Raw genomic sequence first — 22342 nt, 5'->3', positions numbered from 1 at the left:
TGCCATTGCCACTGACACTGCCATTGCCACTGACACTGCCATTGCCACTGACATTGACATTGACACTGACACTGCCACTGACACAGTCACTGCCACTGACACACCCCCGTCCACGTCGCCTCCGCCTCCGCCTCCGCCTCCGTGTGCCGCTCATCGCCAGGCTAACGTATCTCGTCCGTTCCCCGTCCCGTTATCGTAAAGCGCGGGCATGTATCGATCAGGATCAGGACCAGAAGGACCAGGATCACAGGATCGGGATTGGCCCCAGCGGCCCACCGAAGCAACAATGGATGTATGAGTGGATCTGTGTATTGTGTTGTTGCGGCACAGATCGTGCGATCTGTGCCACACCACATTCAAAAGCGCATTCACACCGGCGCCCTCGCACACGTACACGCACACGCGCGTACGCGCCGCGCCCACCGCACGCGCTTTGCCACGCCACATTCGCAGTCCTCGGATCCTCGCGCACACGCGTGTCGTCGCCAGCCGCCTTCTTGTGTCTCGTCCCGTCGCAACCCCTCTCTGTCCTTCACTTGCGGCGTCCCCGCTCCCGTCCTGATCGAACGGAACCCGGGGGGGGATGCGCCGTTGTCTCATGTTGGTGAGCCCACTGTTTGTGTTGTGTGTTTAAAAAACCGTACAGTACTGGAGTGCGAAGTGGGTTCTCAGCCTGGCGTGTATTCCCAGCACCCACGCGCCTGGATACAGTGCCTTTTGGGGAGGGTGCGTTTGCGTTTCCTAAACCCCTCCCTCGGCGTCGTCAAAAGGGGGGGAGCCGAACGAACTCTGAATGGTCTTTGGTTTCGTGTGAGTCGGCGTGCAAGTACTACAAGGCGTGTGTGAGATGTGAGACGGTGACTCCTTGCTCGGTTCTCCTTGTGAAGGCAGGGGAAGTGAAGTATGCGGAAAACCATGCCTCCATGCCTCCCGATGCCAAGCACGGGTCGTGTGCCCAAAAGCGGCTCGCACAAGGTTTCGCGACATAGTCGCTCGTGAGAGCTGGCAACATGTTATCATGACTTTCTGGCTTGGAAACACTGCGCAGCGGCCAGCACTGCACAGCGCGCAGTAATGAGTTGTTACCAGATTAGCACCAGCCTCGCTAGTACTAGTACTAGTACTAGCTCACTTGGCTAGTTGTGGCACGCAGGTGAATACGTCATGAACGTTCCCATCCGTCGGAATCGCCCCTCTCTTTTCTTCCCGCGTCCAGCATGTGCCCCAACGAGGTAGCCCGCGGTGTCTTCCTTTTCGCTTCTGGGATCTCGTGGTCGTTTTTTCGCAGGCTTTCATCACTCAAACAAATCCCATGGGTACGCACTACGCCAAACCAAACCCCAACGAAAAACGCTGTGGCGGGGCGCTCTCGTAACAGACAGCCAGTTCTGCCGTTTGGCGGGGGTGAGGACAAACACGAATCTGTCATGAGCGGGTATTGAACTCTGGCGCGTGTGGCAAGCTTCAACGTGGGCAACAGACTTTGGCACAGGCAGCAGCAGCACGATTGTATGCCGGCAGTCCAGGACTATAGGGAATAGGGACTATAGTCCAGACATACACAAAGAGTCACAAGCTCTCACAGGAAGATCACAAGCGCAAGGGGCATAAGAAAAGGTTTACATATCCCGTTCCGTCCTTTGGTCCAGATTTATGACCAAGTTTGGGGGTGAATTAGGGTTTGACCAAAGGTTTATTGGAGCCGCAGAATACAGTACTCTTACAGTACTTGCATGCCGCACTTTATGCGTGCAATGCCCTTTTCTGATATGGCCCAACTGCTGCACAACGCAAAGGTTGGTTACAGGCCGCGGGTTCGCTTCATTGCCCCTCACCGTATGGTTTCCATCGCCTTCCTTCTTCTCCTGGAGACCCAGGCCCACCCGGGACAGCACAAATCCCCTTCTCAGGCCCCCCTCCCGCAAACTCTCCTTCGATCTCGATGGCACAGTTGCGGCATCGTGCGAACGACAAAGACGCGGTATGCAATGTTCCCATGCAGTGCCACGCATCCATCATCCATCGGATGGGTGTGGCGGGTATTTTTACGGTTTTGACGTGTGCAAACCAGCGGAGATCGGAGAGGGGAGATCGTCGGCTGACGTACTGTTGTACGTTGAGCGGAGATGCAGGTGTCTGGTGTATGTATCTTTGTGCGTCGTGCTATCGCTGCGCTGTCCTACCCGCATGCTCCGCTCCGCGGTGTTCGGAGACGGGGAACGGATACCGAGGAACATGACATGAAATTGCACGTTTCTGGAACAGTTGCACGGATCACGGCATACACACTGCGGGGGTCGTGTGAGGCTGTTACTGGTAAGAGAATATTCACATTCACGCAAGGCCTCGACTGCACGAGAACAAATGGGTCTGCCACCCGGCGTTCGTTGTCGCCGCGGCTCAATGACACCGGCGGAGACGGGAGGCAGTCAGAATGTGGCAACCAACCGTGCGACGGAAACAGCCCCGACGACGACGACGACTACAGGACAACATGACAACACGACAACACGACAACAACGAAACGTCACATGACGACAGATAACGAAGCATGAACACAAGGCATAGACCTTGCGAACCGGATACTAAACGAGGTAAACAACGCGTCGACATTGTCATCATTACGGTCCCGTCGGGATCTCTGACAACAACCCTCCCACTCCGCAACGAGTGCATTCACATGGCCGCGCACACCACATGGTACGCGCGGATACACCCCGATGGCACGCTATTACGACAGTCGTGGAAGATGCAGCTGACGTGGGTGCTGCTCTGTGCGGTGCACAGAACGGGTTTCAAAACGGCAAGCCGAGGAAAAAGGAGAACAACAGTTACATGCCGATTTCAGTTTGACAATGACGTCCGGGAGGTTTCAACGTCCCTCATGCAACTAATGATCTTCAGTTGTCCTCGAGTCTTACCCCCGGCCCACTCGTTCTTTCCCTGCCGCGCAGTGAAGGGCGTTTAGTTTTGGCTCTACTTCATTTTAAAAGAAGTTACGACCTGGGTACATACGAATATGTACACAATACAATCACGAAGCAGCCACAGTTACGGTTCGCATTAGGCTCGGAAAATGAACCTGCTTCAATGAGTGCACTGGTGGATTGCGTAAATGGTTGAGCTGGGCGGTCACCGGGACGCCAAACATGTTCCTACCTGCCCCCTTCCTCGGCATCTCAGCGTGGGCCGCAGGTGGAGCAGATGCCGATTCCGATACACCACCTCGCTTGTGGTTGTGTTTCGTGTCTTCCATCCGCAACCTTGACCACATGTGGCGCAGGGTGTCTGCCACATGCGTTTCCCGCCGCGGTGGTCAAGGTTGCGACTGTCATCAACCCAAACATGAACATCCCGCAAACCCAATGGTTCGATGGTGGACACTTTGATTCCCCAACAAAGTCATGAGACATCTTGGGACTAATCCCACAGGCCGCATCCGTACCCTGTTCGTCAACGTTCGCCCGACAACGACACTCCCGACGGCGTACCTTGTTGTGGGACAACAGCACGGAAGGAACAAGTCTCACCCTGACGGATGTACCGTGCCGCACATCCCGATACCCCAGTTGTGCAGTCATACTATAGTAGTGCGCAGGGTTCTTTGTTACAATCACACGATCCGCACTAGAGAGAGAGAGAGGAACACATCGCGAGAGCCATGATCACGGTCAGCGAAATTGAAATGTGCCTCTGTGCCTCGGTCGGCTCCACCCAGAAAGAGCACACTTTCATACACCCGTTGGTCTTGTGGTCTTGTCCCCGCACATCAGGTCCTCACTAGGCTCTCCAGGTCCCACATGGTCCCTGGGCCTGTCACTGTCTTCACACTCTGTTGGCAAGCGTGTGCAGCGTTCGGCAGACTGGGTCCTGGGGTCGGCATGGGTTGGAACAGAGTTTGAGATACCCACACGGTTTTGTGCTTGATTCTGAAGTTTACGGGCAGGCGAGGGCGGAAATGCGGATAAGGCAAGGGGTTGCTGTTTTGTCGGGTGAGGGAATGTTGGAGTGCGCGCCGATCAGCACACTCGTTAAAAGGTGCCATTGCACATGACGCAAGCCGCAAGGGAAACTGAAAAGAGAACGTTTCGTTGTACGTAACGACATGGCAGCCCGTGTACGTGATGAACCGCGGCAGCGGCACAAATAAACCACCACACTCGACGCCACTCATTTTCCAATCGACGGCGTGATCAACTTGGTCTCGTGCCAGTGCCGGGGTGGTTGTGAGAGAGTTTATTAGGGCGCCGAGTGTAACTTGTAATTCAGCTGCACATGTTGATTTAATTGAGAACCATGAGCTGAACCATGAAAGGCAGAATGCAATGTGAAGTTCCAAGGAAAGCAAACTAGTGGTAGAATGACTCGGGACGACGCGAGTGTGACAAACGGGTAACACGGGCATATGCTAGTTGCGGGTGCGTGGTGAGAGGGAGGAACGGATGGGCTGACGGTAGCGGAAAGGGATTCGCGGATGTGAGGAGGAGGAAAGTCGACAAGTGAGGACCTAGCGGACGGGAATGGTGACGACGCAGTGGACGGGCCTGTGGAGCGTCCATAGCGGCAGCGTCGTGTACATTCTTCAGCGGATTTGTATGACGGGACCCGGGACGATGAGGCGAATGACAGACCGAAAGCAACAAGTGGGAACGGGGAAGGACTCTTTTTGAAAAGTCGTCCACCCATGACGGTACGAGTACGAGCGAGTGGCAAACAGTGTTTGAACACTGCACGTCCAACTCACCTACGTTCGTGCATGCTTGTCTTGTCGGAATTCGGTGACCCGGAGTCGAATCATGCCCACGTGTGGAGTCTAGGCCAAGCCCAGCCAAGCCGCGGCCAAGCGGCAAAGGTGGCTCCAACCCCACGAGACTTCGGTCCGGACCAGCCTGATCGGTTAGCAATGTCCCGACCGGTGTTCCACCACGTCAGTAATGTTACACCGACGGCGTGTCTTGTCACCGCGGAGCGAGCGGCCCGCCACGCGCCGCAAACCCACCTCACACAAGATCTGCAACAGATCTTGGCAGATGTAATCCATGTACAGCGGTGCAACAAGCAGCGTCACTCTCGTGGTGGGCTCGCCCTCATGGTGGGCAGAAACGCACTCCGTTTCAGTCCGGGGGACGGCGGCCGGTCCCGCTGCTGCGCGGGCTACGGAGGCGCCGTCCTAACAATACAAACACAACAACCTACTGCAGCAACCTGACGGAAATTCGGCTGGTTCTCGGCCGATGGGACCTAATGGGGCGACGTACAGGCGCGGCGTCAAGATGAGGATAATGATAGTGGATAGCGAGTAGGGGTTGAGCCGCTGAACGCTCGGCGATATCCCAAGGTCAATCTTCGCCGCGTTGCGCGGCGGATACCAGCAAGAAATAGCCCACTTCAACACCTCCCCGAGGTAGGGATCAGCCGCTGTATTACTCCGGCAAGATACCGAGATCACGAGTATGCGGAAGGGTATGAGCTTTCCGCTCCCATGTGTCGTTTAGCACGAGCCGTAGACCGGTCGACCGGTCGACCGGCGCCGAGTGCTGGACCATACGGTCGGATGGCCTGCCGGTCACATGGGGTCGCTTCCCGACTGCTGGCGGTTTTCCTAATACCCATTGAGATACCGAGTCCGGTGGCGGCGGCGGCGGCGGCGTCGCACCGGCCATGTCGTATCCAGATCGCCTTTGCTGGCAGCACACGTCCAAACTCGCCGTCCTGCTTCTTGGCCTCAATGATGCTACAACTGAGGAGGTGTTTCATTACACCGTAAAAGATCTTGGCAGTGATCTGCGTGGAAACTAATCTGCAATATTCATAACAAAATCGGTGTAAATCGTTCTGCGCGTTCTACCGGGCCGTGCGGGCCGTGCAAGTACGCAGCATCTTTACACCGTTCGATCAGGGATCATGTCTTGGCTGTGAGCGGCAAACAACGGTGCCCCCAGGGCCCCCACCAATCCCATCGCAAGACGTTGCTGTCCATGCGCAGGCATGGCGGCGTCCACCACCGGTGCTCCACCCTGTGCTTGGGATCCACCGGTGTTCCGGTGCCGGTGGCCCATAGTGGCCCCGGATCATGGCCCCGGCGTGCTGTCTCTGTTCGGGTAGATGTGGGGCGGCGCGATCGCTCCAGAGACCGGGTAGCGCTAAGGGTCCGGAGTCTGGATGAGCCGTGGCCCCGAGTCGCCAGCGAACAGACCACCGCGGTCCCAACGATATAATCTGGAGGGCCCACGGGAAAACGTCTTGCCCCACACTGCCCCCAGGACAACCCAACCCACCCTTCGACGGCCAACACAACCACACACACGGCACACGGCGCCTCCCTTATCTAACCCCTCCGACCCCGTCTCAGCCGCCCATCATGGAGGACGAGAAGAAGACTGGTGTCGAGCACCTCGAGGCGAAGGAGACCCACCTCTCCGACATCGAGGCCGGCACCCACGGCGCGACAAAGTACAAGGCCAACACCCAGATGGACGACGCCGCGCGTCTGCTCGCCGAGGCCGGCCACGTCGAGTACAGCCTGGACGAGATGAAGCACGTCCTCCGCCGCATCGACTTTTACGTCTGTCTGCCCATGTGCATTACCTACTTGATGTGAGTCACTCGCCGCCGAAGACCCGTCTTGCAGTCAGCTGATACCCCCAACAGCCAACAGGTGAGTTTGGAAGCAAAAAACGAGCGGAAACAAATTGGCCGACCAGCTCCACTCGGCCAATTTGCGCTCCGTGGCACTGGCTTCGCCCAGCGGCACGCCATTTTCCACGGCTCTGCGAACAATGCTGACAGCCCCACAGATGGACAAGTCCTCTGTCAGTTACGCGGCGGTGTTTGAGCTGCAGAAGGAGACTGGCCTGCACGGCTCCCAGTACTCGTGGCTGTCCTCGGTGGTCTACTGCGCGCAGCTCGTCTGCCAGCCGATTTCTGCCTACGCCCTGATCGTCTTCCCCGTCAAGTACTGGGTCATTTTCAACATGACTGCCTGGTCGATCTGCACCATCTGCACCACTGCTGCCCACAACTTCGCCACCTTGCTCGTCTGCCGCATGCTCCTCGGCGCCTTCGAGGCCACCATCATGCCCTCTTTCGTCCTCATCACCCAGATGTGGTGGCTCCGTCGCGAGCAGTCGTACCGCACTGTCGCTTACCAGATCGCCAACTCGTTTGCCGCCATCATCGGTCCTCTCATGTCGTACGGTATCGGCAAGGCCGTCCAGAACTCGGGCACCATCAAGGAGTACCAGGGTATCTTCCTCTTCATCGGCAGCGTGTCGCTCGCCATGGTCCCCGTCGTCTACTGGCTCCTCCCCAACTCGCCCACTACCGCCAAGTTCCTCCGCAACGGAAACGACCGTCTCATTGCCATTGACCGTCTTCGCGAGAACAACACTGGTACCAAGACCTCCACGTTCAAGTGGGACCAGTTCTGGGAGACGCTGCGTGACCCCAAGACGTGAGTAAAATCGGGGTGTTTTTTTTTCGGAGGAGATTTTTTCTACATGTTCTTCCATTTTGCTTCGTTTTCTTCCATTTTTTCTTCTTCTTGCATGTTTTTTCGATGCTGACGTTCAACAGATACATGTGGATGGGTATGTGGTTCTGCGCTGCTTGTCCTAGCGGTGGCATAGGCGCGTTTGGGGGCCTAATCACAAAAGGCGGGTACAACTTGGGGGGTCCATAAATGACACCCACTTCACGAACAGAATGCTGACTTCTCTCAGGTTTCGGTTTCTCGACCTTCAACACCATTCTTATGCAGATCCCCACTGGCTTCATTGGAATCTTCGGCCTCCTCTTCTCCATCTGGCTCACCAACCGCATCAAGATGCGCTGGCCCATCATTGCCGTCATCGTTCTCTTCCCTATTGCCGGTGCCGTCGCCCTCACCCAGGTCAACCACAGCAAGCCCGGAGAGCTCATGGCCTGTTACTACGTTGCCTACTTCTTCACCATCATCCAGCCCCTCCTCATTTCGTGGTCGAACCTGAACGCTGCCGGTACCACCAAGCGTGTTGTCACCACTGCCATGATGTTCGGTGCCCTCACCATCGGCAACATTGTCGGTCCTCAGGTCTACCTTGCCGTCGAGGCTCCCTACTACCACACCGGTCTCTACGTCGACATTGGCTGTTGGTGCGTCGAGTTCATCCTCGTCGTCACCATGGGCTTCCACCTCCGACGCCTGAACCGCAAGCAGGAGGCGCGCCGTGTCGCCATGGGTCTCCCCGCCGACATCAAGGACATCTCCCTCATGTCGCACAACGAGGCTGAGGCCTACAAGGTTGAGCTTGCCGCCCTGCTCGCCAACGCCGGCTTTGACCAGAACCACTTCAACGAGCTCGCGTACGATGACCTGACCGACTTCAACAACCCCTGGTTCATGTACGTCCAGTAGATGGACAGCACAGTTTGGGCGAGTAATGAGAATTGTACCATAATTTAGCCTCATTTGATCTAGTTTCGGTAGCGCAATTGGAGGTGTTGCGGGGTGGGATGGGAAGAAGAATGCAGACATGGGAAGCATATCACGTCGTGGAATCCGAGAACACAGTCTTCAACTGGTTCAATTACCTGAACAACTGCTGCAGCTATGTACTGGACAGGAGGTCCCCCACATACACACACTTCCTCCGGCTCAATCTTTCTTCTGATTCTTCTCGCGCGCAGCCTTGAGCAGACGCCGATAGAGCGTGTTGCTGTACCATTAACGTCCCGGTCTTTCAACTTTGTCTCAAAGACTTACTGCCATGTCATGTAGCACTGGTTTGGGGTCCGCCCTTCAAAGTTGGAGAAGGTGCTCAGTGACGCACCCTTGGTCGCCATGGCAAAGAGCCTTCCAAGCTCGTCGGCGGTCCACTCCGTGCCGCGTCCAGGGCGGGTCCGCTTAGCGGGTGAAGGGGTGTGGCCGTCTCCGCTGCGCTTGCGAGGGCTGGCGCGTCCTGTTGACGTCGAAGTAGGGGTTGCAGGAGGGGCAGTGGCGACGGGGTTTGTCCGTGGGGGGCCGCGTCCGCGTTTGGCTGGGACTGGGGCAGACTCGCTGGTATCTTGCTGGACGACGGCGGCCTTGGGTGGACGACCACGGCGTCGTTTGGGGGTGACAATGGGGTCCTCGTCAATCTCGAGCTTGACTTCGACGCTGGGCTCCTTCCGGGGCCGACCACGCTTGCGTTTGGGGGGAGGGGTGGGCTCAGGTTCACTCTCGTCACTCGGTTGCTTGGTCTGCAGGCCAGGGTGCGTCTCCAACTCTTCGTCGCTGGTGTCGGTCATGACTTCGATCTTGATAACAGTGCCGTCGAGGGGAGTGGACGAGTTGGCCATTGTGAACCAGGACAGCTGTGGGAACTCAGGAGGTGGTGTGGGTGAATGGGCAAGAGGGCGGTGGGACAGTGCATGTGTGAACACAGTATTGCATCATTCCTGATCTTGTGTGTCTGCACATGAGCCTCTTCCACGGTACGCCCCGTCTGATTCATGCACGCCCGCATTTCGACCCTCTACCATCATGTATCATCCACCGCGTTCGAGCAAAGTGCGACGGAGAAGTGGAAGAACAGGGTCGCTGCAGTTAGTTTGGACCCGACGTTCAAACTCACCACCACTGGCAATCACACTGGTGCTTGGTACGACGGTGCACGACCTCTTCAAAGACGCTCGAGGGGACACCCTTGCCGACAGCGGCGTCGAGAAGAGACACGAGCTCTGCACCCGTCCACTTGCGACTAGTCGATGGTGCACGCGTGCGCTTGTGGGTGGTGTCGTTTTCTGGTGACGAGTCGTTACTGCTCTTGGCGGTGGTCTTGTTCTTGCGCTTGCGCTTGGGAGCAGGTGAGTACTCGGATTTGACATTGGTGATGTCGTCAGCTTGATCGTGAATCCCGGTGGCGGTTTTGTGCTGGCGCTTGCGAGCAGCCTTGGGCTTTTGTGGCTGAGGGAGTTGACGATCGCTGTCGTCTGATAGCTCGAGCTTGATGGGAAATTCAGATTCGGACATGGCGAGGAACAGTGCAGATGGGAGTTGACCACCCTTGTCCTTGATCAACATAATCACGCGCGCATGGGCGCCCTCGGATTAGCGTATATCAGCATTATGTGACATCGCCCACCACGATGGAGTCAGTGCCCGTCAACAACACGATACAAGAAGTAAAACACATGCATAGTCAACGTGCCAGCCGTTGCTCAGTTGCCGTCTCCGCCCTTCTCACGGAGCGTGCGCTGAAGAAGAGGGAGAACGGTGTTGCTATCGCCTATCAGCACCATTCGGAACGTTGCCAGACTCACCGCCAAGTAGTGTTGCACTGCTGCTTGGTCCTGCCTGGGACCGTGCCGTCGAATCCGGCAGCAGCTCCACCTCCCTTGATGGCAGCGTCGAGCAGAGCGACGAGTTCGGTACCTGACCACTTCTTGCCACCCACACGCTTGTTGGAAGTTTGCGTCTCATTGTCGTCCTCGTCCTCCGTCGACTTGCGCTTGCGACCGGGCTTGGATTTGGGGTTGGGGGTCTTGTCTGATGGCTCGCGCTTGACAGTGGAGATGGTCTTGCCGCGCTTGCGTCCCTTTGTGCCAGCGGTGACAGCGGCGGGCTCGGTATCAGACTCGGCGGGGAGCTCGATCTTAACTCCAACAGCGTCGGACATTGTGGAATGAAGGTATGGAAGAGTGTGTGGGGAGAAGAGAAGTGTGAGAAAGACCGAGTGGCAAATTGGGTGGGGATTTCTGGTACATTTTTGGCCCATTTTCGACGCCCTGAGAAAATGAGATGGATGATGCGAGATGCCGAGTCGTCCACCATCACTTGATCTCTTATTGCACCCTGCACGAACTGACAAGCAACCAACTCTGCATCTCACAGTACGGCTCCTCCTGCGTCGGCTGCACCGCATACGATAGATAACCTGGAATCCTGGTTCTCACTTCTTCTCGCGAAGAGAACGGCGGAGGAATGGCAGGACTGTGTTACTGCGCCACCTGTCAGCTGACCTGACCACACCCACACTTCCATGCCACTTACCGCCAAGCCAGCTCGGACTGGTTCCTTGTACGCCCCGGAACGGCGCCTTCAAAGACCGAAATGGGCACGCTACCACGGAGCGCGGCGTCGAGAAGGAGCTCCATCTCAGTAGAGGTCCACTTGCGTCTGCCGCCGGCGGACGAGTTGCCAGTGGTGAAGCGGGGGCGCTTCTGGGCCGGCTTGTAGTCGGTATCGCCGTCGGTGGGGTCGTCGGCGTTGTCCTTGGGGTCCACATCGGCCTCGGCCTCGCCTTCGCCGCCGTCTTGGGAAGTGGTGGTCGTGGACTTTGGGCGGCTGGGCGTGTGCTTGGGCTTGGGCTTGGAGCGGCAGGGAGTGGGGTTGGTGGCGGTGGAGTCGCTGTCGTTGCTGTTGCTCTCAGACATGGTGGGTTAGTTGTGAGAGACGAGTGTGAGAGGAGGAATGAGGAAAGACATCACTATCACTGCATCAAAAAAGGCCGCACCCAGACTACGCGGGTCTTGTGTATTCTCTCACCCCTCGCACGCTCACTTTCCCTTCTCCTGAAGGCACTTGGCAATGTAGGGCACAATAGTCTTCCTGCACTGTTAGCAGGGGCATCACATCATCCATCAGTGGTCGTCGCCACCCAAACTCACGTCCAAGTGTCGTGGCACTGCTTGGCCGAACGGCCCTCGACCGCACCCTCAAAGAATGCAATCTTGGGACCACCGCCCATGGCCGCCGTGAAGAGCTTGTCGAGGTCGTCGGCGTCCCACTTGCCCTTCTTGGCGCCGCTTCCGCTCGCACCCGCAGCCGCGGTACCGCCGTTACCGCGCTTACGAGGAGTCGTAGGGGAGGAGACCTTGGGCTTGGTGTTGTTCTTGGTACGGGAGGCCTTGGGAGGGGGCTTGCTGGCACGCGCACGCTTGCTGCGAGGGGCCTCTTCGTAGTCATCACCGTCGTCATCGTCCTCCTCGTCTTGCTCGTAGCTCTCCTCACTGCTCTCGTCCTCCTGGGAGACTTTCGAAGCGGGAGGCGAAGGAGGAGCGGGAGTGTTCATGGTGGTAGTGGAGGGGAGGTCGGAAATCACCACCTCGACGTTGGTAGACTTTGGTTGGGTGTTGGATTCAGGCATGGTAAGGAGGTCGGTGAGTGAGAGAGTGGGTATTCGAACGACGTGCGAAAGACCGCCGAAATGGACGTGAGCAGTATCGTCAGCTCTGTGCCTCTGTGCTTGTTGGTCCTCTCCGCGTCATCAGGAATCGCACATTGCACGTCAAGTGACATGAGCAGCTCCATACGCCCTATCGTGCCCCTTTCAGAATCAACAATGACACCCCCTATTCGTCCTGGAGCGTAGGTCACAAGTCGCTCATACTGCATGCTCGAGGCCTGTGATCACTTGCGGCCCTTCACTCCCTTCTCACGAAGCGCCTTGTGGAGGTATGGCACTACCGTGTTCCTTGACATTTATCAGCTGCGATATCGTCCCAGAAGCTTACCTCCAAGTCTGCACTGCCTGGTAGCCAGTGCGACCGGGAACGCGGCCTTCAAACGTCTTGATGCCTGGCGGCGTCTCGAGAACGAGGTTGAGGAGGAGCTCGAGCTCGTCGGCGGACCAGGGGCGGCTGGGGTTCTTGCTGGTAGGCGTCTTGGGCTTGGTGTCCTTGGAAGGTGACTTTGAAGGTGACTTGCTCTTTCCCTTGCCGTTGGAAGCAGCATCAAAGGTGGGACCAGCGCTGTTAATATCAGGCTTGATCTCGCCGGGGGCTGACGACAGCGGGCTGCCAGGATCCTGACGGTATGAGCCGATATCCAGGACGGCCTTGGTGGGAGTGATGGGTGGCGAAACGGGGCGCTTGCCGTATGGTTTAGTATCGATTCTGGATTTGGAGCGTTCCTTCGTGTCGCGAGGCATTGTGGAGTGGATAAGTCAGAGGGCGAAGGATGGGTGGTGTGGTGTGGGTAGGTTGGGTGTGAGATATGATGTCAGAGAGAGTGGGTGGTTGTCAGGTATGAGTCGAGCTTGTGCAGTGATGTGTTGACTGCCAGGTGCCGATAGATCAGTTTCCGAATCAGCTGTTTGGCCCTCAAACGCTGTGCGCCATACTGTGCATGCACAAAAGCTGACCCCGATCCAGCCTAGCGAGACTTGGTGTTGCCGTCGCCCTTCTCCTGGAGAGCCTTCTTGATGAACGGAACGATAGTGTTCCTAGGAGCATGAGCACCGGTCACAGATGGTGGAACTTACTGCCAGGTCTTGTGGGCCTGGAGGGCCGAGCGGTCGGGCAGGGCGCCTTCAAACGCAGTCTTGGGGGGTCCCTTGCCGAGCGCAATCTCAAAGAGAGTAACGAGCTCGTCACCCATCCACGTACGACCGGGAGCCTTCTGGGTGCGCGACTTGATGTAGGGCTTGGTGTCGTACTCGTCCGAGGAGGCCGCGTGGGAGTGAGAGTTGGATCCCTCGCCGAGGTCGTACGGCTTGGGCTTGATGTCCTGCGACTGAGACTTGGGAGCGCGGGGCATGGTGTTTGGGTATGTGTAGAGGTAGTGTTGAAGGAGTTAGAAAGAGAAAGCGGAGGTGATATGCGCCCGAATGTAACCGTCGTGGCATTGTGTGATGTATGATGCGAGCGAAATGTCCGCGTTTAAACAGCCTATGCGTGCCCACCAGTCACATACTGCATGCCCCTGTCGCGTTAGCACTTGCCCTCCAGCTTATACTCACAGAGGAGTGAGGACTCCAGTTTGGTCCATTAGGCGGTTGAACTCGTGCACGCCGTGGAGGTTGTACGCGTCGCGGACGGCGCCAAACCATGCAAATCGCCTGACAGCGTCAGCCATCACGCAGGAGTCATGTCACTCACTCAATCCACGGCGTAGCGTCAAGCCATGCTGTAGTTTGACCCATGAAGTCGTGCACCTGCTGCTGGCTTTGGGGTGGGGGAACGTTTGCGTCGAAGCTCTGCTACGTTAACAACGCAACCATGTGGCCAACGCACCGTCATGGCAAACTCGGTCACGATGATCGGCAGCCCAAATGTGTGGTAGTACTCCTCGACCTTGGCCTTGAAGCTATCAAACGTCGTGGTGTAGACGTGGATGGCAAGGTAGTCTGGTTTTGTGCCTTCTGGGATGAGACTGAACCATTTCTGAGCGTTAGCTGTGATCTCAATGACTAGACGACGAACCTTTAACCAGTCCAGGTCATTTGCAATGGCGGGCGCGACGAGCTTGGTCCCTCCTGTACGCAACTTGGCTAGCTCGACCCAGCTGAGCGTCAGTTCAGTCACGACACGGTACGACCTCACGCTGCAGCAGCTACCTCTGGCGTAGTCTTGACAGCGACGGAGGGGTCGACATGGTCCGGTTCATTGTAGCCGAGCAACATGCGCCAGCCGTCCTGCAACTTGAACTCGTTGTCGAGGTACGATGGCGCAAAGCTGAAAATTGTTAGCGTATGGGGCCAAAGGTCTCCCTATACTCACATCATGGGCACAAACTCTGCATTGATGTTGAGCCCTGGAGTCGTCCCCGGGAGGAGCACGTCCCAGTTCTTGTTCCAGTTGTAGTGCCAGCTCAGTTTCTGAGAGTTAGCGAGCCCCCACCCGTTACAACTCACCGAGCCGGGCTGGAAGAAAAGGGCGACGGGGTCCGAGGTTACCTCCTGGACTGGCCAAGAGATTCCAGCCTAACGTCAGTCGATTCCTCGCGCCATCTATCCCACCTTGCCTGATTTCTGTTCGCTCATGGTGGCGTTGTTGACACGACAGACGACCAGCAGCAACGTCTCTTGTACTCTTGACGCACCGATCTGGGAATGACGTCAATAAACCCATTTGCGGGCCTAATATTCCCCAGGCGTGCTGCATTTGTACTCCTAGGCTTATCCATTTGCCGCTTTGTGCGCCTAGCTAATCCGAGGTTGTGTTTCTGGTGCGTGTGTGTGTGACGTTGCCGGGGGGCGGACGCGCTGTGGTGGCCCCGGCGTCACAGGCTGCATGCTGGGTGGGATGCTTGGGCCGCCGTATCATCCATCTACCACATCTCCCACTCAACTCTCTACCACCCCTCTCTCTCTAGCCGTCTCATCCCTCTCCACCACCACAAGTCTCCCCTCGCTCGAGGATCCCTTCCCCCCTCCTCGACTCCTCCCCTTCTCGCCCACCACGGCGATCTACCCCATTAACGGTCGCCGCCGACGCAGCCAAGGCGTCGACGCGTCGCCGCCGCTCACGCCGCTCGCGTCCCGTCGACATCTCTCACGCATTTACAGGCGCCGCCGTTCGAGGTGGGCATCGCCGGCACAGCGTGTGCACGAGCCCACATCGCACTCGAGTGGCGACGCTGACAGTTATCCAGCAACATGAGCGGCGGTAGCCCTAGTCCCCTTGACTCTACGCCAACGTCGTCACCTTCACCGGCTGTGTTCGTCATGTCGCCGCACGTCGATGAACCGGCGACGCTAAGTCCCGGGCCACCACCGCCACCCCGCAGTAACCTTCCCACACCAGAATTTGGCCGTCCAGTTGCCCGGAACGGCCGTGAACACCAACGTCTCAAGAGCTTGCTTCGCAGGAATCCTGGTGGTGGCAAGGGACCACTGCAGTACACTCAGCAAGGTTCGGTTCCGAGCTATTCGTCCACGCCCTCACCTGCGCCCGCCAATGCACCAGTAGAGGAAGAGGACGACGACGACGAGTGGCTGTTAGAAGGGACAAGTACCAACGGCCATGTCAATGCGACCGTGTCAGTTGGACGGGAGGCGAGTAACCTCTCTCGCTCCGTTGATACCCTCTCGCTCAACGAGTCGGACAGCGTCTCGCCCGTCGAAAGCACCGCCCCCGTTGTTATCAGTGAGAAGCCAAGTGCCAGCGAGAAGCGTCGCAGCAAGAGCAAGTCTTTGGCCAAGAAGACGAGTCGACTGTTCAGCCGCAACGGCAACAGCAACAGTAACAGTAACAGTAACAGTAACAACGAGGACAGGCAAGAGCAGCTTGCGCCGCCCGTGCGACACAACTCGGTCTCGTCGGCGGCGTCTGGCGATTCATCACGGTCCTCCAAGCATTGGAGTATTACACGCGTTGGAGGAGGTCCAAAGGGTAGCCCACCACGAAGGACCCACGATCCATCAGCGCAGCCGTCGTCTTGGCATCCTCCACCGTCCTCGTTTGCACTTCGCCGCATGTCGTCGTCAACAACTGACAGTGACTCGTCATCAATCCCGGCTCCCATCCCGCGACTCCGAAACCGCGACAGCTCGTCACACCTTAGCGCATCTGTTCCCACTATCCGTAACCTTACAACATCACCCACACCGCAACAACAAGCACAATACGCACAGATTAGGCAAGACGCAACAGTTACTCACCGCGTATCGGCATGGTTCTCAAACTTCATTCCCACCGGAGGTGAAATGAGCTCCCCTTCGTCCCAAACCCAACCCGACTCCCCACAGCCTTCTTCCTCCCCGCTCCGTAAACAGCCGTCCGTTGCCGCGTCCTTCCTTGGCGGAGCACGCAACAAGGCCGCAGCCGCTGCACGTTATCTGATGGATTCCGAGGCCCAGCCTGACCGGTGTCAGGACACTATGTGGGTCATGGGTCTCCCACACCCAGGCTGGACGCCCCAGTCCGAAGACATCTGGGATGATAACGCGTCCACGCGCGGCGAGATCTCACCACCGTCATGGACGACGCGTATCAAGGAGAGTAGCGGCACTTACTCGTCCTCGCCACCCAGTGGCGGTGGCGGCAGGTTTGGCAACATTTTCAGCTCCAGCTTCAACTTGGCCGCTGTTGCCCAAGGTGATCCGTCGACACCACCACCAGACGCTCGCACGCGCAAGGAAAAGCCAAAAGAGGTCCTCAAGTGGCCGGATCAATGTAAGTTGCTGTCTATTCTGTGATCTACAGCTGACGACCAGTCTACGATGACTTCCGTACGCGCGTGTGGTGCACATACCGCAACCAGTATGCGCCGATTTCACCATTACCCCCTGGCGTGCTGCTCCCCAACCCTGCGGCCTTCTTCGGTGCCTTTGCTGCCGCCGGTGACGGAAATCTCCCACAGCCTAGCCAGCTGGGCTCTGGTTCACAATCTGGCCGACTGTCCAACGGTCCATGGGGACTGTTCAAGAACGAGGGCGGCTTAACGAGCGACTCTGGGTGGGGCTGCATGCTCCGCACAGGCCAGAGCGTTCTCGCTAATGCCCTTGTGCATTTGCATCTTGGACGAGGTGGGTGAATGCGACCCGAATGCCACTAACCCACCAGGCTGGCGCCTTCCACCACACAGGCCGAGCACGAGCCCCGAGACGCCCGCTGAGCTGGCCGAGCTTGAAGCGTACGCGACCTATGTTCGCCTCTTGTCGTGGTTCCTTGACGACCCGTCGCCGTTGTGTCCCTTCAGCGTCCACCGCATGGCGCTCATTGGCAAGGAGCTTGGCAAGGAGGTCGGCGAGTGGTTTGGCCCAAGCACAGCCGCTGGCGCGCTCAAGACACTCGTCAACTCGTTCCCGCTCAGTGGTTTGAGTGTCGCGAATGCTGTCGACGGTATCGTGTACCGCTCGGACGTGTATGCCGCGTCCAACATTTCGTCTGATGAGTGGACGCCGGGCCAAGGCGGATCGCTGCGGCGCTCTCGTCCCAGCTCGGCCCTCAACCATCCTGGTTGGGGTGGCAAGGCCGTCCTCATTCTCATCGGACTCCGCCTGGGCCTCGATGGCGTGAACCCTATATACTATGACTCTATCAAGGTGGGTTACAGGTGTGGAGAAACGTCAGCTAACCCTCAGACTCTGTTCACTTTCCCTCAGTCGGTTGGTATCGCGGGAGGCAGGCCCTCGTCCTCGTACTACTTTGTGGCGTCACAAGGCAACTCACTCTTCTACCTCGACCCACATACCACGCGCCAGGCCGTCCCTCTGCGTACGCCACCGCAATCGGCTGCTATGCCTTTCGCCACGAGGAGACCGTCCACGTCCGCGAGCAACTACTCCGAGTTTATGGAGGACGACGTCGAGACCACCAGCCAGTCCAGCAGCCAGTCGGTGCCTCAAGTCGACGTGGTCAATGTCGACGAGGACGCCGAGGTCGCCACCGTCAGCCCACCGCGCAAGTCGTCAAAGACTCGTCGGCGTCTCGCTGCAGTCACGCAGCCTCTGCGTATCGTCCCCGACACTCCACCGCGCCGCAGGGGCTCTGTCTCATCGGCTGCCGACCCCTCGACGCCGACCTTTAGGAGCTCGTCACGCCAATCGGTGACTTCTCCCTCCCCCGCACGCCCATCTGCCACGCGCCAGTCGACAGCAAGCTCATCATCGTCGTTCCGCTCCAAGCCGTCCCTCCCCGTGGACACCCAGACTGCATGGTACGCGTCGGCTTACTCGGAGCCCCAGCTCAGGAGCTACCACTGTGACAAGGTCAAGAAGCTGCCGCTGTCTGGTCTCGACCCCAGCATGCTTCTCGGCTTCCTGTGTGCGGACGAGGCGGACTTTGAGGACTTTTGCGACCGCGTCGGCAAGCTCCCACAAAAGATCTTTACAGTCCAGGACGAGCCGCCGGTGTGGAGTGAGGATGAGGACGGCGCGCTGGAAAGCGTGTCAGAACCTGTGTCTGAACCCGAGGACGACGACGAGCTGGCCCTGGCAGGCAGCGAACAGAGTGAGGATGCCGACCTGGACCTCGATGTCGATGTCGATGCTGTCGACGAGTTTGGCCGTCTTCCTGTACGAAGTGGCGCTATGCGCGAGGACACCATTACGCCCTCTACCGCTGGAGCCGCTGGAGGTGTTGCGGCAGTGGCAGCGGGCCTGGCGACGTTTGTCCAGCGCACGTTTACGCCATCGTCTTCACCCCCAGCGGGCAGCCCCTCGGCCACGTCGCCCGCGGACAAGGACGACGATGGTGACGACGATGACGACGCCGAGACCACTGTCGAAGTCCACATGACGACACGGCGCGAGGAGGGGACTGCCCGCGGCCTCAGCGCCGCCCTCGACCACCCTTCGGACCGCACCTTCGGCGACAGGGCCCGCTCGGCGTTCCAGCAGCGTGAAACCACTCCCGCGGCCGATGTCCACTCTACCCCACGCAGCACGTCGCCGTCGCTCCCGGCCAGCCCCAAGAAGTCGGCCAGTGTGGGTTCACACGAGTCTGACGAGCTTGACCAAGTGGATGTGACGACCGCTTCGATTGGGACTCTGATGGAGCCTCCCAAGGCGGCTTCGCGTGCTCGCGACACTCTCACCCCTCCGTTCCTTACTTCCTCTACTAGCGACGAGAAGACTCCCATGGCCACGCCAGCGACTACAGCTCCAGTGCGCCGCGTCGCGACGCCTGTCGCCGAGCGCGAGCACAGCGCCGTGGTGTTTTTCGCCAGTGCGCGCGAGATCCAGCCGCCAAATACATTCACCCACGCTGCCGACCCTGAGACGATTGACGACGAGCCCTTCCTTGTCGACCGCGATCCCGAGCCCGAGCTCGAGCCCGAGCTCGACCGCGAGCCTGAGCCAGAAGCCCCGCACACCCCCGTCAAGGTCAAGGCCTCGCCTGCAAGCTTTGACAAGCCCCTCCCTGCCTCGCCAGTGCTAGGGGCCATCAAGCCCAAGCCCCTCCCTGCGTTCCCCCACTCCCAGTCGCGCGAAGAGCTCGACGACGAGGACGAGGAGGATGCCGAAGAGCTGCAAGAGGTCGTCTCGTCGCCGGCCCTCACGGCCATCTCGGCTTCGGAGCGGTATCCCCTCGTCGACCCCGACTCGCCGTTCATCGTCCCGCGCACGATCCACTCGCGCAACGTGTCCACGTCGTCGCGCCTGTCCGCGTCGTCGCAAGGGTCCATTGTCCCGCCCCCGCGATCGGCGTCGTTGGTCGCCCCGACCATCACCGCAGCGACACCGCCGGCGGTGGCGGCCGCTATTGAGATTCCGGCCAGTATGACGCCGATCCCGCGCCGCAGGGTAGACGACGGGGACGAGGATGATGACGATGACGAGGACGAGGAGAGAGACGGGAACGGGGACGGGGAAGGCGAGAGCTTTGCGGACGAGAGCTTCGGTTACGCGCGCCGCGGGGGTGACCACCACCTCGACCACGACGCAGTGTCCACACCCAGCTCGGCGGCCGTGTTCGTCGACCACTCTCCCGACTACTCCACTCCATAGACCACGGTGGCGATGGCGCGCGCGTGGACGAGGCCGACCAGGTCCGCCGCACTCTACTTCTTAATTAGCTCCCTTTATGTCGTAGCATCCATGCGCGCCGCCGCCCGACACGTTTTTCCTTGGGCGGCGGGGTAGGCTGTGCTGTCGCGGTAGCTTGTTGTAACTGTGTATGAACTGATTTTTGTACCTCGCAAGTGCCACCGTGGCGAGCCGAGCGAGCCCCATGGCCCTATGGTAACAACCAACTGATCGCCATTTGTGTCGCTTAAGAGGTGTCTCCTTCTGACCGAAGCAGCCCACATTGGACCTCACAAACGGCCGGCAACACCAACACCCCCTCCCGTTGCCATATACACATGCTGCATCGCGGTCATGGAATCTACAATCACGGACGGGGCTCGCGGGGCTCTGTTGCAACGTCAGCGGGTGGTCCGCAGAGACAGGGCATATCCAGTACTCACGGCTCCAGGACACGTTGAGGATGAGCGAGTCGTAACCGTAGCCGTTCATCTTGGCGAGGGCCTTCTCGGCGTCCTTGCGGTTCTCGTACGAGACAAAGCCAAAGCCCTTGCTCTCGCGGGTCTCGCGGTCGCGGACGACGTTGGCGCGCGCCAGACGACCAAAGGTCGCAAACGGCTCGAAGAGGGAACGCAGGTCGTCGTCCTCGGCGTCAAACGAGAGCGAGGTGACGCGCAGGGTGGGCAGGTCGTCGCGCGAGCGGAACATGGACTCGCCGGGACCGCCGCCGCGCTGTCCGGGGGGAACGTACTTGCCGCCCACGGCGCCCGAGCCGGGCGCGGCGAGGCCGCCGGCAGCACGCACGCCGCCCGCAGCGGCGGCCTCGTCGTCCTCGCCCAGGCCGGCCGCGGCGCTATCCAGCTCGGCCAGCTGGTCCTTGTACGGACACTTGGCGGTGAAGTGGCCGCCCTTACACAGACGACACACGACGGCCTTGCCGGCGGGCGCCTTGGCGGCGTCGGCGGCAGCAGCGTCCGCAGCGGCCGCCGCCTCGGCAGCGGCGCGGTTCACGGCCGCGATCTTGAAGTGCAGGTTCTCGCCGATAATGGTCGTTTGGCGGTCGGGGCCGGCGGGCTTGCCCTTGTCGTCACCGAACCTGGACGTTAGTGGTTGGCCAAGCCGATGGGCGGCGCGAGCAGCGCGAGCGGGGAGGTTGGTGGGAAGGAGGGGGTGCGCTTGGCCGGCGGAGCAAAATGATGACTGATGCCACCAATCGCCACCGTGCTTCCTCTCCTTTCCCCACACCATCGCCCTCGCTCACACACTCTCTCTCTACTGCTCCACTCACTTGGGCCACGCCTTCCTCTCCGCAATGCTGTGGGACACGAGCTGGGTCTGGAGCTTGCGGCGCACGCGGCGGGTCACCTTGACCTTCTTGTCGTTCTCGTCAAACTTCCACGACACAATGGTGGTGATGCCGTCGGCGCCGAGGGTCTCGGTGGTAGGGGGGAGCTCGACTGCGCGGGCGTCAGTAAGGAAAGCACACGGACACGTCGAGGTGGTGTTTTGAGGTCGAGGGCGAGGGCGAGGGGGTAAAGGGGGTAGTAGTCGGAAGAGTGGGAAGGACGGACGCGACGGTGATGTGATGCCAGCACGGTAGGTCTGTGCTGTCCCGTGTCATGTCGTCCAACGTCGCTGGGTCTCGTCGTCGCCGCCGACGCATGGCAGCATACCGGCAGCGGGACATGCGCCAGCACACGACGTACACCGCGCACGCCGCTCCCATCCTCTTCACCGCGCACTCGGCCCCGTGTCACTCCTGGACTCGCTTTCCAACCCTCATCCTCATCCTCGTCCTCGTCCTCGTCCGCAACCTCGCGCGCGGAAATACGCACACTCATCGTCCTCAGCCCAGTCGGACTTGTGTCTGTCGCTGTCAGCCTTTACCCCCCCCTACTCTCTCACTCCACATCCCCCGACGTCAACTCACGGCGTAGTGCTGGCCATTTTGGGGGGGGGTTTGTTGTATAATAAATGTTCTAGACTACCGTTTCAACGCACTTGGGCTTTGCATTCGTCTTTGCCAGGAGGAACTGGGCGCCTGGCAGGGCGCGGGCCATGCGGACTTTTGCTCCCGTCGCGTGCACCGGTGGCAAAATGAGAACCTGGAGCAAGGGGGAGGCAGTCGAGAGGTGACGGGCGATAATCCCGGCGTGGGTGGGGCGGGGTTATCGACATGTGGCGCGAGT

At 59.1% G+C, this 22342-nt stretch overlaps 11 protein-coding genes across 11 annotated transcripts; 2 read left to right on the top strand and 9 right to left on the bottom strand.

Annotated features, from left to right (window-relative positions):
- Window positions 1-6361: 6361 nt before the first annotated feature.
- On the top strand, window positions 6362-8395 carry EHS24_009208 (uncharacterized protein; the record flags this gene model as incomplete). Its single annotated transcript, XM_028624501.1, has 5 exons — window positions 6362-6597; window positions 6652-6658; window positions 6798-7453; window positions 7576-7589; window positions 7722-8395. 5 exons carry the CDS (start codon window positions 6362-6364, stop codon window positions 8393-8395), a joined length of 1587 nt encoding a protein of 528 aa, XP_028475573.1.
- Window positions 8396-8635: 240 nt separating this feature from the next.
- On the bottom strand, window positions 8636-9318 carry EHS24_009207 (uncharacterized protein; the record flags this gene model as incomplete). The annotated part of the gene is made up of 2 exons (XM_028624500.1): window positions 8636-8696; window positions 8744-9318. The coding sequence occupies 2 exons, from the start codon at window positions 9316-9318 to the stop codon at window positions 8636-8638; spliced, it is 636 nt and encodes a 211-aa protein (XP_028475572.1).
- A 189-nt stretch (window positions 9319-9507) lies between these two features.
- On the bottom strand, window positions 9508-9991 carry EHS24_009206 (uncharacterized protein; the record flags this gene model as incomplete). The annotated part of the gene is made up of 2 exons (XM_028624499.1): window positions 9508-9559; window positions 9594-9991. 2 exons carry the CDS (start codon window positions 9989-9991, stop codon window positions 9508-9510), a joined length of 450 nt encoding a protein of 149 aa, XP_028475571.1.
- A 188-nt stretch (window positions 9992-10179) lies between these two features.
- Window positions 10180-10637, bottom strand: EHS24_009205 (uncharacterized protein; the record flags this gene model as incomplete). The annotated part of the gene is made up of 2 exons (XM_028624498.1): window positions 10180-10240; window positions 10282-10637. The coding sequence occupies 2 exons, from the start codon at window positions 10635-10637 to the stop codon at window positions 10180-10182; spliced, it is 417 nt and encodes a 138-aa protein (XP_028475570.1).
- Window positions 10638-10910: 273 nt separating this feature from the next.
- EHS24_009204 (uncharacterized protein) lies at window positions 10911-11394 on the bottom strand (the record flags this gene model as incomplete). The annotated part of the gene is made up of 2 exons (XM_028624497.1): window positions 10911-10959; window positions 11012-11394. 2 exons carry the CDS (start codon window positions 11392-11394, stop codon window positions 10911-10913), a joined length of 432 nt encoding a protein of 143 aa, XP_028475569.1.
- A 123-nt stretch (window positions 11395-11517) lies between these two features.
- On the bottom strand, window positions 11518-12107 carry EHS24_009203 (uncharacterized protein; the record flags this gene model as incomplete). The annotated part of the gene is made up of 2 exons (XM_028624496.1): window positions 11518-11569; window positions 11629-12107. 2 exons carry the CDS (start codon window positions 12105-12107, stop codon window positions 11518-11520), a joined length of 531 nt encoding a protein of 176 aa, XP_028475568.1.
- Window positions 12108-12370: 263 nt separating this feature from the next.
- On the bottom strand, window positions 12371-12890 carry EHS24_009202 (uncharacterized protein; the record flags this gene model as incomplete). The annotated part of the gene is made up of 2 exons (XM_028624495.1): window positions 12371-12434; window positions 12475-12890. 2 exons carry the CDS (start codon window positions 12888-12890, stop codon window positions 12371-12373), a joined length of 480 nt encoding a protein of 159 aa, XP_028475567.1.
- Window positions 12891-13114: 224 nt separating this feature from the next.
- On the bottom strand, window positions 13115-13498 carry EHS24_009201 (uncharacterized protein; the record flags this gene model as incomplete). The annotated part of the gene is made up of 2 exons (XM_028624494.1): window positions 13115-13184; window positions 13224-13498. The coding sequence occupies 2 exons, from the start codon at window positions 13496-13498 to the stop codon at window positions 13115-13117; spliced, it is 345 nt and encodes a 114-aa protein (XP_028475566.1).
- A 148-nt stretch (window positions 13499-13646) lies between these two features.
- Window positions 13647-14723, bottom strand: EHS24_009200 (uncharacterized protein; the record flags this gene model as incomplete). Its single annotated transcript, XM_028624493.1, has 9 exons — window positions 13647-13653; window positions 13701-13799; window positions 13840-13937; window positions 13975-14124; window positions 14164-14245; window positions 14284-14415; window positions 14461-14528; window positions 14595-14639; window positions 14700-14723. The coding sequence occupies 9 exons, from the start codon at window positions 14721-14723 to the stop codon at window positions 13647-13649; spliced, it is 705 nt and encodes a 234-aa protein (XP_028475565.1).
- A 615-nt stretch (window positions 14724-15338) lies between these two features.
- ATG4 (Cysteine protease atg4) lies at window positions 15339-20135 on the top strand (the record flags this gene model as incomplete). The annotated part of the gene is made up of 3 exons (XM_028624492.1): window positions 15339-16857; window positions 16899-17214; window positions 17270-20135. 3 exons carry the CDS (start codon window positions 15339-15341, stop codon window positions 20133-20135), a joined length of 4701 nt encoding a protein of 1566 aa, XP_028475564.1.
- A 385-nt stretch (window positions 20136-20520) lies between these two features.
- Window positions 20521-22100, bottom strand: TIF35 (translation initiation factor eIF3 subunit g; the record flags this gene model as incomplete). Its single annotated transcript, XM_028624491.1, has 5 exons — window positions 20521-20543; window positions 20597-21249; window positions 21442-21610; window positions 21989-22020; window positions 22084-22100. 5 exons carry the CDS (start codon window positions 22098-22100, stop codon window positions 20521-20523), a joined length of 894 nt encoding a protein of 297 aa, XP_028475563.1.
- Between the last annotated feature and the right edge of the window lie 242 nt (window positions 22101-22342).

This window comes from Apiotrichum porosum (assembly GCF_003942205.1).
Source record: "Apiotrichum porosum strain DSM 27194 chromosome Unknown scaffold_8, whole genome shotgun sequence".
In the NCBI taxonomy this organism is placed as follows: domain Eukaryota; kingdom Fungi; phylum Basidiomycota; class Tremellomycetes; order Trichosporonales; family Trichosporonaceae; genus Apiotrichum; species Apiotrichum porosum.
The sequence above is the reverse complement of the archived record's forward strand: the minus strand, read 5'-3'. Positions and strand labels throughout refer to the sequence as shown.